This window comes from Apis cerana, linkage group LG15, assembly GCF_029169275.1.
Source record: "Apis cerana isolate GH-2021 linkage group LG15, AcerK_1.0, whole genome shotgun sequence".
Lineage (NCBI taxonomy): Eukaryota > Metazoa > Arthropoda > Insecta > Hymenoptera > Apidae > Apis > Apis cerana.
In genome coordinates this window covers 7,503,419-7,517,980 of record NC_083866.1, presented here as the reverse complement: position 1 = coordinate 7,517,980, position 14,562 = coordinate 7,503,419, and the positions used below count along the sequence as shown (strand labels likewise).

At 26.4% G+C, this 14,562-nt stretch overlaps 2 protein-coding genes across 8 annotated transcripts; one reads left to right on the top strand and one right to left on the bottom strand.

Annotated features, from left to right (window-relative positions):
* The first annotated feature begins 338 nt into the window (after positions 1-338).
* LOC108000931 (dynactin subunit 1) lies at positions 339-8,002 on the top strand. Of its 6 annotated transcripts, XM_017061637.3 has the most exons (14): positions 361-891; positions 1,023-1,180; positions 1,273-1,305; positions 1,470-1,526; positions 2,002-2,146; positions 2,557-2,619; positions 3,556-3,693; positions 3,859-3,996; positions 4,078-4,317; positions 4,384-4,635; positions 4,698-4,814; positions 4,896-6,947; positions 7,071-7,232; positions 7,341-8,002. In XM_017061637.3, the coding sequence occupies exons 1-14, from the start codon at positions 724-726 to the stop codon at positions 7,554-7,556; spliced, it is 3,939 nt and encodes a 1,312-aa protein (XP_016917126.1). In that variant the 5' UTR covers positions 361-723; the 3' UTR covers positions 7,557-8,002. The 6 variants fall into 6 exon arrangements, with proteins under 6 accessions (XP_061941875.1, XP_016917126.1, XP_061941877.1 ...); XM_062085888.1 differs by lacking the exon at positions 1,470-1,526 and having other exon boundaries at positions 367-891; XM_062085889.1 differs by lacking the exon at positions 2,557-2,619 and having other exon boundaries at positions 367-891.
* Positions 8,003-8,260: 258 nt separating this feature from the next.
* Positions 8,261-14,487, bottom strand: LOC108000939 (casein kinase I). 2 transcript variants are annotated; one of them, XM_017061651.3, is made up of 6 exons: positions 14,026-14,487; positions 12,850-12,959; positions 12,463-12,685; positions 12,073-12,366; positions 11,719-11,992; positions 8,261-11,466 (listed from the first exon to the last, which is right to left on the bottom strand). In XM_017061651.3, the coding sequence occupies exons 1-6, from the start codon at positions 14,158-14,160 to the stop codon at positions 11,450-11,452; spliced, it is 1,053 nt and encodes a 350-aa protein (XP_016917140.1). In that variant the 5' UTR covers positions 14,161-14,487; the 3' UTR covers positions 8,261-11,449. The 2 variants fall into 2 exon arrangements, with proteins under 2 accessions (XP_016917140.1, XP_061941892.1); XM_062085908.1 differs by lacking the exon at positions 8,261-11,466 and having other exon boundaries at positions 11,626-11,992.
* Positions 14,488-14,562: the final 75 nt, after the last annotated feature.

The following is a 14,562-nucleotide window of genomic DNA, read 5'->3' as shown; positions in this document are numbered from 1 at the left end:
TTTTATTTTATTTTGTTTATAATAATAAAATAATATATGATATATAAATAATATATGAATAATATAATAATTTATATATTGTACTTATTTATTATATATATTTTGATATTGTTCTAATATTCTTTGATATATAAATAATATTCTTATTTTGGATTTTCGGATATTGAAAATATTCGGATATAATTCTGATATTTTTATCAAAATAAACTAAATATTATTTTATAACTAAATGTTATTTTAATTAAAAATATAATTAAACAAAATAATAAAAAATATATACATTTTATGTTAAAAAAAAAATTTACCTATATAGTAATAAAAATTAGTAGAATTAGTGTAGTGGTATTTGAATAGTAATAATAGAATAAATCAAGTGAGAATCAATGATAACATTTTAAACTGCTATATCATAGAACTTTAATATTCTAGATTTTAATAAAATAATAAATCTTAAAAATATATTATAAAATTACTTAACTTGTGAAAATTTAATTTTTTAATTATAGTAATATATATAATGGAAATGGTATGAAGAATCTAATAGAAGCTGATATAAATGTTCAATAAGTTTTATAGTTAATATTGTAATTATAATTATCAGTGATTAAGTTTGTATTGTCTGAACTATTTATAAAGAGTATATTATTTAATAAAAAATAAAAAAAATATTGTTAAAATAAATGAACTGTAAAAAATTTAGTGTAATTATTTGTCACGGCTAAAATGTCGTATAAAATTGGACAGCGTGTCGAAGTTCCTGGCAAAGATTGTCAAGGAGTAATAGCTTATATTGGTCATTCGAGTTTTGCTCCAGGAAAATGGATTGGAGTCATACTTGATGAACCAAAAGGAAAAAACAATGGAACTATCAAAGGTCAATCTTATTTTAAAGTAGGTTTTATATTTTTACTATATAATTTCATATTTTTATATATTTTTATATATATCATATATCTATAAAATACAATACATAATTATCTTTTACTATATTATTATATTATATATTATATTATATATTATAGTGTGCTGAAAATCATGGAATGTTTGTACGACAGTCACAACTTATTTTATTAGATGAAGCAGGTAATAGAACTGAACCTGCTAGTCCTTCTTCAGCAGGTAGCAATGCTACTACGCCAGACGAAACTAGTGCAGCACGTGCTAGAAGTCGGTTGAATAGGTATTTTAATTTTTAATTTTTTAAAATTGTATTACATATATTATCTATATACATTTGTTCATTAAGTTATATTATTATATATTTCATGTTAGCATTAGTACACGTAGAAGAAATGAACCAACTGCGTAAGTTATTATATTAAATATTTTATCAGAATTTTTAATTGCAAAATAAATTACTACAGATTTTATTATGTAATTTTTTATATGAAAAAAATTTAAAAAATTAAGGTAGATTATAATAAGTATAATTAATAAATTCTTAAAATTTATAATGCTGGTCATAAAAGAGTACGGAGAAAAACATCTCCTGCTCATACAAGACAACAATCTGACAAGCTTTCTGGGTAAGACTTTGAAAATTAATCATTAAAATCTTTGTTTTAATATTTTTTTTAATAATTTTATGTACATGTAAATGAAAAATTATAATTCTTATTCATTTTTTATTATTTTTATGAGTTTTTATCATTATAGATATTATTATTTAATTTATATTTTAAATATTTATTATATAATTAATATTTAAACTAATGTAGCACGAAAATGTAGCATGAAAAAAGATTTATAATTAGATTATTACTTTTTTAGTTTTAGAAGTATGTTATAGTAAAATTTTACTTTATTATTATATTATTATTTAAATTTTATTTAATAATTCAATATATTTGTATATTTAATTATATATTATAATAATTATATATTTACATTATGTTGTAATTTATCAGTATTTTTTTCATGTTTAAAATTAGTTAATTTGTAATTTAAAATAATTTAATTAAAAAATTAATTAAACAATTTTTTTTTAATTATTTTTTATAGTTCAAGACTATCATTGGCTGGTAGTAGAACACTTTTAAGTGCTCCAAGTACAGAAAGTTTATCTGGATCACATCATGAACGTAAAGATGGAGGAGAATCATTAATACCAGCCCCAACATCCACTAAAGGAGCTTCATTTGTTGAGGTATTGTTTTTTGTTTTAAACATGCTTATATTATTTTTATATAATAAATTTTAATATGTTGATATATCAGTTATTTATGTAAACACAGTGAATGAATTATTCTGAGGATTCAGAAAGGCATGAATACATGATTCCATAATATATAAAGATTCATCTAAATGTGATAAATTTTCATAAATTAATAAATTGGTTTTGCTACCTTTTGAATCTTTGAACTATTTGAAGTAACTTATATGTCTGTTACTATCATATTCAAAGAATCTTACTCTGTGACTCAATATTAATTTAAAAACTACAGAGAAATTTTTAAAATGCTAAAGGAACTAACAAGGCAGAATAGTGAACTTTAAATGTTAAATAATTCCGTTGGCACAGAATGATTCATATGGGAATGCACGTACGTGTTTCAGAAGTCCCCTAGCACGAGCTCGCCTCCCGGCAAAAAGCCAAAGGCCCAAGATGATCACAATAATGTAATTAATATACTCATTAATTGTAATATCTAAATTTTCTCATCTGACCTTAAACCTTTTCATATTAGTTGTTTGTTAATCATAACCATTGTAACACATGATTTTGTAACAATTAGCATTACTGCACTTTAATTGGTTTACTTCTTCTTATTGAATTATGATAACTGATTATCTTTTACCATTTTCACTATTCCATTAAGAATCTGCTTTGTTAATTCAGTTTTATAATGCTTTGATACTCTCAAATTTCTTGATGGAAAGGATTCAAATATATAATTATTCTCTTTCTTTTTAATAATTAGATACTGAATTCCCCTTAAAATTAAATTGACAAGGTGATTTAATAACAGCCTTTCTATAAATAGGCATTTAACAGTATTATGGTATAAATTTGTGATCCATATTTGGAATATCTTTTTTCTTTCTGTTTATTTAATTATTATTTATCAATAAGAATCATAAATCCCTGATATAAATGCAATTAATATTTATGAATGGTTAAAATATGATAGATGACTTAGTTAATATTATGCCTACTGTGTCATGTAACACAATTCAACTCATTGACTGAATTTCCTACACTTTTTAGAACTAATAGAAAATTTGATGTAGCTTGTTGATGTCTTTTGTCATAATTAATCTCATTAATCACTTTGAAATAGACTAATTCTATTGAATGTACATACAAAAACAATATTCTTTTGAAAAATAATGTTTTATAGGAAATACAGGATGTTTTTTTTTCATTACCATTGATAGAAAATTATATTTCTAATCATTATAGCATCATTCATGACGAATTCAATTGAAAGAAGATATTTTAGTATATATCATATTGAAGTTAAAGCAACAAAATATATATGTTTTCAATGTGATAATAAAAAAAAACATCCAATATTGAATTATAATTTCATTTATAAATTATTTGCAATTTAGACAGGTTTTGTAGAAACTTTGAAACCACAATTTGTACCTGGTCAAGTAATGGCAGGCTCTGCAGCAGCTGCAAATGTAGTAGAAGAAAAATTATCACATTTACAACTTCAACAAGAAAATGAAAATCTGAAATCTCAGGTAAACTATCATTAATTTGCTTTTGGTCTATAACTGGTCCATAAATGAATTCAAAAACTTTTTTTTTTAATTGCCAAAATTTTCGATAATTTTATATATCGATATGATATATCGGTAAAATTTAATTATTATATATATAAAATGTATTTTATGCATATTTTATAGGTTCGCGACTTAACTGAAAAAGTGGAAACGTTACGAGTAAAGAGAATGCAAGATAAAGAACGAATAAAAGATTTTGAAAAAACAAAACTTCAAGTTGATCAACTTATTGAATTTAAAACAAAAGTTATGGAGAGCCAAGTAATGAATTTTAAATTAAATTAATGAAATATTATGAATTTTACATTTTTTTATTTTTACATTTTTTTTCTATGATAAAAGGCTAGTCTTCAAAGAGAATTACAACGCGCACGTCAAGAAGCAAGAGAAGCACATGCAGCAAGAGAACAATTTCAAGAAGAAATGGCAGATCTTGCAGAAACCGTAGAAATGGCAACATTAGATAAAGAGATGGCTGAAGAAAAGGCTGAAACATTACAAATTGAATTAGAACAATTAAAAGAAAAATTGGAAGAACAAACATTAGATCTAGAAATATTACGAACAGAAGTGTCTGAAAGAGTAAAGTATTTTATAGTTTACTCTATTATGATTATTAATATATAAATAATTACATAATTATTATAGACTGCAGGAGGAGGTTCAACTGCTGGTGTTTCAAATTATGAAATAAAACAATTGGAACAACAAAACAATCGATTGCGAGAAACTCTTGTTAGAATGCGAGATCTTTCTGCACACGAAAAACACGAATTTCAGAAACTTCAGAAAGATTTAGATCAAAAGAAATCTGAAATATTAGAACTAGGTCGTACGAAAGAAAAATTGTCTACCCGAGTAGAAGAAATGGAACATCAAATAGCGGATTTACAAGAACAAGTAAGAAACATCAATAATTTTTAAAGATTATCTTTTATTAATAAAATTTGTTTTTCAAATAGGTTGATGCTGCATTAGGTGCTGAAGAAATGGTTGAAGTATTAGGTGAGAAAAAAATGGCGTTAGAAGAGAAAGTTGCAGAATTGGAAGAGGCAGTTGCAGATTTAGAAGCTTTACAAGTATGTTTTTTTTAAAAACATTTTTTAAAAACTTATTTAAATAATTAACTTATTATATTTTTTTATTATATTTCTGTTTAGGATATGTCCGATCAACTTGCTGAATCATCAAAAGAATTAGAATTAGAATTGCGAGAAGAATTAGATTTAGCACTTGGAGCAGCGCGTGATGCTTATCGACATCGAGATGCTGCTTTAGAAACATTAGCAGATCGTGAACTTACAATTACAAAGTTTCGCGAACTTACTCATCAACTACAGGAACAGTGTTTGCAATTGCAACAACGCGTACAATCAACTGAAACATCTAAATTTGGAATGGGAGGCGCAGAACAACAATTAGCAGAAATTTTAGATTTTCAAAAAACTTTTGCTGAAACCCGTGCCCAAACAAAAGCTGTTGATCTTGAATTACGACGGTTGGAGGCTGAAGAAGCTCGAAATCATGTAAAATATTTATTATCTTTTATGCCTCCTGCATTTTTAGCACGAGGTGGAGATCATGATGCTATTTTAACGCTTCTACTTATACCAAGAATGATACAAAAAACTGAAATACTTATGTCACAAGTGCGAGAAAAATATAGATCATTGGATAAAGTAGATAGAACAATTGTTTTAAAGGGTCATTCAGTAGCGCAATATACGTTCAGATCGCGTCTTTGTTCATACATGTATGCATTACAAACTTTTCTTGGTTGTTTTGAATCTGCATTAAATGTATGTAGTCCTGAAATGTTACTTAAAACTGGAGCAGTTTATCCAGAAATGGCCGCACAGGAAAAATCTTTAGATTCTTTGATAGATTTAGCAAAAAAAGATCAATTAGATGAAAATCTACCAATGGATGCTATTGAAAAATGTTGTGGATACTTTTGTACTATGTTTTCTGTATTATTTGGAGAAACTATTAACCAAGCTCGCTTGATAGTTAATGGTACAAGAATGTTGGATAGTGCTTGTGATGCTATTACAACTGATGCTGCAGCAATTAAAACTTTAATTCAGGGAGATAGCGGTGATATAGGACTTCTTTGTCAACATGCGGAGACTACGTGTGAAGTAATTCAACAACATTTAAAATCAGCTAGAAGACGAGTATTAACAGATCATGCTGCTGCAATTCATATCGCAGAATCTAACTTAGGATTGGATAAAGATTGTAGCGAACAACTTTTTACATGTTATCAACATGCTGTAAAAATGATGAAAACTTTACAGATTTTATTGAAAAGTGCTGTACAAGCAATTATTACTAATGGTGATTTAGATACAGGTCTCAGTGTAGATAAATTGAAAGAAATGGCTTCTATTTCGTGTGAGAAAGTTTATGATACAGAAGATATTGGGCCTGTAGCTACGATTAAAGGAAGCTTATCAAGCATTCAACAATTAGCGGCTAGTTTAGCACAAAAAATGGCAGAATGTGAAAATGAATTAGCAATAAGTGGACATTTATCACAACAACGAGAACAAAATGCGGAAAATGAATCTGTACAGCCTATTAAAATAAGAGCACAAGCAGCGAAAAAAGAAGCTGAAGAAATCAAGATACTTAGTAGAAAATTGGAAGCAAGAGATAGCGATATACTTGAAGCAAGATTAGCTCTTAGGGAAAAACAAGAAGAATTATGTGAAATGATTTTGAGAAAAGATGTTGTGGAGAAAAAACTTGCAACTCAGCAACATGAGCATGAATTGAATGTAGAAAAATTAAAAAGAAAACTAGAAGAAGCATTAAATCAATTAAAACGAAAGGAAAAAGAATTTGAAGAAACAATGGATCATCTTCAAACAGATATTGATAGTTTAGAAATTGAAAGAGGCCAATTAAAAGAAAAATTAAAATCAGTTGGGAAAAAGACAATGTTGTCTGCATCTGGAACAGATAATATATCTGGAAATATTACAACAACATCTGGACTTCAATCGATAGATAATAAATTTTTGATGCAAGAAATAACTGCTCTTAAAGAAGCATTAAATAGTGAAAACCAACAAAGGAAAAAATTAATGTCTAATATATTACGTCAGAAATTAGAAAGTTTGGATCCAATAATTTCTCCATTAAAACAGGAATCAATTGATGCAAAAATACAAGAATTAAAACAAAAAACTAACGATCTTAGCAAAGTAAGTTATATAAATATAATTATTATATAAATAATAATTATGTTTAATAATAATATATAATAATATTCAAAACATATTCTTTTATATTTATTTAATTTTAATCAACATTTTTCTTGTTTTTAGAATATTAAACAAGTCATGACATTCCCTATTGTTCCTGATTTAAGGCGTAATAAGGCACATGATTTGGAAGGGCCACCATTAGAGAAAGCATTGCCAGTTTATCAACTATTACAACGGCAGATAGTCATGAAAGGATTAAAAGAACGAGCTGATCAATTGATCGTAAGTCATTAATTAAATATGTAAAATTATATATTTATATATATATTTGTTATATATATATTTATGTAATTATAAATAAGTAAAATTAAATTTGAAATTTTTTTTTAGAATGAAGTTCTTGAAGAAGTTATACAAAGAACAGTAGGTGGAATGGCTGAAGCCAATTTTGCAGTATTCCCAAATCGTGAAATGGCCGCGGCAATGCAAAAAAATCAATTGCTTGCTGCAGAAATTGCAATTCCTCATGAAGGTCAAGAACAAGTTTTTACTGTTAATGTAGGAACGCAGGAACTTAGGAAAATTCATACTTTGCTATGCTATTAATTTTCATTTGCTAATTCTTAATGCTATACATTAATGTGGCAGAATACATTACCACAAAAATAGTGGTAAGTGCAATATATTTGTAAAATATTAATTTGTAATGTTCGCTTTTTAATCACTTACACATAAGCTATGGTAGGCATACACACAATTAATCTATTTTATGTGTATCAAAAAACTAATAATTGATTTATTATATCCGATGAAAGGAACGATTTAAATTTAGCGTTAATTTGGAGCGTGCGATTTTTATTTATTTACGAATTGACTACAGCACGATGACCGGTGCATTGTAGCTGATAGTCTGTCTGTCTCTAGTATTTTGTTATCTTATTATCTTAAACTCAATTATTATTATTATTAACAATTTGAACGATAAAATTATGTGTTTCTATGGCTTCTGTATAATATTTTTCGGGAATCGTCAAATATATGATTTAAAAATATTTACATAAATATCCTTTACATATCCCATGTGTTAAGAATATCGCAACACAGTTCTCGGGAGGAAGAATGTATATCGTTCATTTTGAACAACACGCTACTACCATTCTGAATAACTATAATAGTGTGTATTGCCATCAAAATTGACACTTAATGAAATAGAGACTATAATACAATGTTCCACTTTTTATTTTTTAGCGATAAAAGGAGCAATAAACTGTTGATGATTTTCATTATTTATGAAATAACGTATGTCTTAATTACTGTCATAATTTTATTATACATACATATGTGTATGTATGTATACCACATATATAAAGCATTATTTATATACAGAATATCTTGTGAGGTATTTAATGAATATTTTTCACGTGTTCGATAAGTCATTAAGAATAAAAAAAGAATATATAAAATTATAGCTTTTTTATTTTTATAACCAAGATAAATATTATTTAGATTTAAGTATAACAATAAATGCTAGGGTGGAATAAGATTCAATCTCTTATGTTTAATAGTATGCAAAATGTAGATTATATTTGTTATATTTACATAGAAATTTTGTTGCAATTAAAATAAAAATTATAGCATTCTAATAACAGTTTTCTATTACGACGTATATTATTAAGGATATGTATAGGATTTTAAAAGGATTGGATTTTTTTCTATGATTGAATAAAAAAAAATGAGAAAAATTGGTGCAGCACAATAAATACATTGAGTATAATGTAGTGATTTACTCTTGTGTATACACAAGTTATTAATAACGATTAACATTCTCGTTATTTATTTTGTTACGTTTTTATATTATTAATATTCTATTGTGATAAAAATACGATGGTAATGTTTATTGACAACAACAATTAACATTATATGCATAAATTGAAGATTGCCTATTTAATAAACATTTAAGATAGAAAACCATAATTAGATATAATTTTACTACACATGTAATGTGTTCTCTTTAACATAACTGGATAACAAAATTAAATAGAACTATAAAGTATATGACATTTTTTTATTCAGAATGATTTGCTGAACACGTGGGAAAAATCTGTTGAATACCTCGCGGGACATCCTATATATACACACATACATACCAGATAATAAGTGCATATAGCATTAATTATTCATTAATTTACCCATTCATTCATTCTCACTGCATAGTAGTACACACTTTTACTCATTAATTTTTCGTTTCCTTATTTTTTAATAATAGCAATAATATTAATAATAAAAATAATATAATAATAATAATAAACCATACATTCACTCAAAGATATTTAATGATTATATCTCTTTTTTTTAAATTACTGTCTAAAAATTTCATTAAACAAATTGTCCTCCCAAAATATAATGGTACACAAGATCCAGTCGTATTCCTTGTATCTTAGTTCGTACTAAAGCTGACCAGATGTTTTTTGTCTTTTTTCGTTTTTTTTTTAATTTTCGATTTTTGTTTTTTTTTTTAGAATATTTTCATAGTAAGAACATGAGTTAACATCATTGATTATACATCATTTTGGAAGTAGTGCTTGGAACATAGACGTGAATATTGGCGCAACTAGAACGATTGAAAAAAAAAAAACAAAAATTTTCAATGACAGAAACGAGTCTTTCAAAACTGCTACAACGTGTAACGTGACTTTGTGTATCATTATGCATATTAACAACCAACTGATCAATCGATTAAAGATTTCTATAAGTCACGTAGTGATTAAACTTAATATCGAAGCAATAGCACGGGAAATACCACTGCGCACAGTCTCTGCCATTAAAACTATACGGAAGAAGTCCTTTGGCTGGATCTGGTTACAGAGTTGCTTTTCATGCATCAATTTATGTACTATTTTTATATCTTTTTTTCATTTCAATGTAAAGCAAACCTGTAATTCATCTCCAATACAGAAAAGTCTGTTTAATGTTCATTTTATTTATCATAATCGACTAAATATACTCACAGAAAGAAAGAGAGTAAGGAGTGAAGTTTGTTAGGTCAGAATCATCAATAATTTGTTCGTTTCTTGATCGATACAATGTATCTAAAAATTAAATTGCTGCCTTAATAGTAATATTACTTCCAGTACTTATTTCAGATACTTCCACTTATTTTTATGTACGCATTTATGTGTACGCTGTATATATATAAATATATATACATATATACTTATATAAAAAGATATATGTATAAGTATATATATACATATACTTATGTAAAAAGAAAATGTTATCAGAATCAATAGTATCAAAGCAAAATTCTTGATACTGTTGAGATGATAATTTATGTAAGAAAGATACAATGGACTTTTGAATAGTTTGAAATTTGAACAACTTAAAACTCAAATAAAAAATTCGAGAAAAACTTTCAAACAAAATATAGCTATAATAGTATCAATCTGTTTAATGAAAATGTAATGAAATATTTCGGAAATTTAAAAAAAATAATATTATATAAATATTTAATGAAAAATTAAGCAGTAATAGATAACATTAATTAATTACAACTAATGGATTGCAAATAAAAATTATTGATTATTATAAAATATTATATATGTATGTATAAATAGAAACATATACTTATTAAAATTATTTTATCATTATTTACCAATATGATATTTTGAAATAGGCACTCTAAATGTTTCATATTGTGTAAATTTTGAAAATCTAGAACAGATTAATTCAATTATGTTGAATGGAAATTTAATTCGTAATTTGGAATAAATTATGTATTATCAAAAAATTCAAAAGTCCATTGTATTAAAATTTCTCTCAAAAGATGCATACATTATACTTATGTATAGTACTGAGAATAAAAGAAAAATCAGGAAGCAACAAACTGTATTTATCCCTCAGTACACTTACTTATATATTTTCTTCATACTCTCATATGATCATTCACTCGTCTTCACATTTCTTTCTCTCTTTGTAGAATAGTTATAAAATTTTTTATATGATGTACTCAATTAATTACCCCGAATGCTTAAAAATATTCAAAATGTTCTTTCTCTCTTTCTTTCTATGAAAATTGTTTGTCGGATTTTCAATTAAATCACACATTACATCATTACGTGTAATCTTTTACAAAGGTCTTCGGGGCATCAAAACCTTTATTTTCAATTATTATCAACGGTGAATTAAATAGATAATAACAAAATAAGAACAAGCCACCTCTGGCTGATCTCACTTGGATTTTAAGCCCAAAGAGGTGGATCAACCAAAACTCTAAGCACTGAGAATACACTGAAGTTTTTACTAATCAGTGAATTCACAAACATGTACCCGTGGCATTGTCCTTTACTTGTGTACGATACGCTTGTAATCGTAAATCTCCTCCTTAGTATTAACTTAGAGGATTGATTGATTTGACTCTTTGCATGGCATTCGTACAAAGTTGAGTACCTGGTCTTGGACACATCAGTGACTGCAAATAGGTTTGATGCAATGAGAAGTAATTATAATTTTATCCTTTCTGAAACAAAAAATAAATTATGTTTTACAAAGAAGAATCAAAAATGAAAAAAAAATGATATAACTGATTAAATAATCAAAATAAATTAAATATTTTCATATAGACATGCATCTTGTACTTAATTATATTACATTATAAAAGTTATCTTAAATCCCTAAATTGCTATCATTATAAAAAAATTTTTATTTTATATATATTGAAATATTAAAAATAATGTATATGCAATATGATTTGAAATATAGAAAAGAACACCTGGTTGAGCGTTGGTTTGCGCGGGTGGTTGACCTTGGGCTTGCCCTTGCCCCTGAGCATTTTGAGCGGATTGACTTGGACCACCTGCAGTTATTGCAGTAGCAACACAACTTTTCTGTTTTAACATTGTCCAATCAAAAGTATAATCATATTGATGATTCAATGTACGGAAAAGTATACGGAAAAGTTGACGAAGATACATATAATCTGGACTTTCTTCGAAACGTAAACCTCGTGTATAATTCAAATACATTGCGAATTCAGCAGCAAATCCCTAAAAAAATATTAAAAAAATAAAGCAGTTAATATATTACAGTATAATATATTATAATTTATAATAAATATAAAACTTACTTTACACAAAACTTCAACTGGAGTCGACATCTTTTTTTCGCTTATTTTTTCATATTTTTGCTTTTTAGTAGCAGCTTTAAGTCCTTGCCAAGGTAAAGATCCTCGATTGAAATACATAAGCACATAACCAAGTGATTCCATATCATCTCGACGGCTCTGTTCTATTCCAAGATGTGCATTAATTGAAGCATACCTTGCTGTGCCTGTTAAATTTTTATCTTCCCGATACATTATGTGCATTCTTGTACGGCTATCTCTATATTTTTTAGCTAATCCAAAATCGATAAGAAAGAGCTAAGAAGAGATAAAAAAAATTTAAAAATAATTAATATTTCAAGAAAAATTAATATACAAATATAAAAAAAGAAATATTTAATATTAATTAATTACCTTATTACAGTGACGACCAATACCCATTAAAAAATTATCTGGTTTGATGTCTCTATGAATAAAATGTTTGCAATGAACATATTCAATCCTACCAATCATTTGATCTGCCAACATTAAGACTGTTTTAATTGTGAATCTTCTTGTACAAAAAGTAAAAAGATCTTCAAGAGATGGACCAAGAAGATCCATGACAAGTACATTATATTCTCGTTCCTGTCCATACCTATAAATAATATAAAGAAATAATTTTTTACGAAATTGTATTTCTAAAATTTTAAGGAAATCTTTGTCAATTTTATCAATTTTATAAATTAGCTGTATATTAAATATTAACATTAAAAATATTAACAATAATACTAATCAAGAAAAGCTATTAAAAATAATTACCAACGTATATGAGGTATTCCTACACCACCATGTAAAATTCTATATAGTTTTGACTCATATAGAAGTTGTGGATGTCGAGCACGTACACTTTCTAATTTAACAGCAACTTCCTAAAATAATGCCCAACATAATGCATATACTGTTATCATTGCATAAAATATTTATATATAAATTTTAGATATTTAATTTTATTTTTTTATAATTATCAATTTAATTTATATAATTATAGAATATAGGTTTTAAAATTGAGGAAACAAGTATTTAAATATAGATATGATTACTTCTGTTTAATATTTATTGAATAAATAAATACAATATACATAAAAAATTATACACAATTTTATTCTATAATATTTTTATTATATTAATTACTCAAATATTATATATTAAAATTTATATATAATTTGCCTATATATATTAACTATATATTACTTTATTTTTGAATTGTTTTAACAATTGACATAAAAATTGATAATACATGTTATAAATAAAATTATTGTATAATATTCATGAACATAAAATATAAAAACAAAAATTCTTATGTAAAATAAAAAATTTAATATCTTAAAGAGCTACATTTTATTGAAAATAATTCATATAAAGATATAAGAAAAATACATTCCATAAATTTAATAAGAATAGATTTTAAATATGAAATTTATGTGCAACAAAAAAGAATTTTAAATATATAAAAACAATTTGTAAATAACTATTTGCTACAACTACTTTATAATAAACATATATGTATTTTAGTTACAAATACTACTTATAATTGACACACGTAAACAATACATACATCAGTATTCTTTTTTATATATAGAGGTTAATCACATTGTAAAAAGTTAGATGAGTTTGCAGTTAAACAAATGTACTCATAAAATTTTTGAAAATAGCCCAGGTAAATCGGTCGAGTATATATAACTTTACTGAAATAAAAAATTTACAACTTGCCAATCCTTCAAGAAAGAACAATAAGTATTTCACGTAACCAATAACACTATCATAAAAAACATATTTCGTAAGAAGTTTAGTAGTGACATAATAAGAAAAATTTATCCATGATAAAAATGAGATAAATAACTCATTATAAAGACAATAAAAAAATAAAAAGAAATTAAGAAAGACAAGAGGGAAGATGTGTTGGCAGATCGTCTCACGTGAAACGGTACTCCTTACCTCACCATTAGAGATGTTGATACCGAGGTAAATGTCGCCAAAGGATCCCGAGCCTATCTTCCTCAACAGCCTGTATTTGCCACCTACGATAAACTCATTCTTTGCTACTGACATCGCTAACTGTATCGTCGACATATTGCTCCTGGCTTCCCTATTTCTGTCCTTCCTCCGCTAGAACCGACGGCGGACTCTGCGACTGGCTCACGTCGGAATCAAATCTGATTTAAAGTACTAAGCGTACCCGATAGAACTTATACGCCATTTACTGGCAAACTGGACAATATTGAGTCTTCTTAAAACCGTATCGATGAAAGATTTTCTTCGATAAAAATTCTGTTCGGACGAAAATTCACTCTCTAGTGGCACAACAAAGCCCCACTAATACGCCGACATTTTCCCTTTCGCTAGAAGCACGAGAGCAACTGACGTTGCGGAAACGATGCGTCACGGCGGGCGGCGTTCAAGTCAGAGTCCTTATCAACGAATTGCTATTAATTAACTATATTATCTTTTTAACCAAACCATCCGCAAACCTTT

Bases quoted from the DNA above. Each gene is read 5' to 3' on its own strand.
- LOC108000931 (XM_017061637.3), top strand. From the start codon at position 724: ATGTCGTATAAAATTGGACAGCGTGTCGAAGTTCCTGGCAAAGATTGT. The intron at 2,147-2,556 runs GTATTGTTTTTT...TACGTGTTTCAG, and splicing joins AAGGAGCTTCATTTGTTGAG to AAGTCCCCTAGCACGAGCTC. The intron at 4,636-4,697 runs GTAAGAAACATC...TTTTTCAAATAG, and splicing joins TAGCGGATTTACAAGAACAA to GTTGATGCTGCATTAGGTGC.
- LOC108000939 (XM_062085908.1), bottom strand. From the start codon at position 14,160: ATGTCGACGATACAGTTAGCGATGTCAGTAGCAAAGAATGAGTTTATC. The intron at 12,367-12,462 runs GTAATTAATTAA...ATCTCTTCTTAG, and splicing joins TTGGTCGTCACTGTAATAAG to CTCTTTCTTATCGATTTTGG. The intron at 11,993-12,072 runs GTAAGTTTTATA...ATATTTTTTTAG, and splicing joins CAGTTGAAGTTTTGTGTAAA to GGATTTGCTGCTGAATTCGC.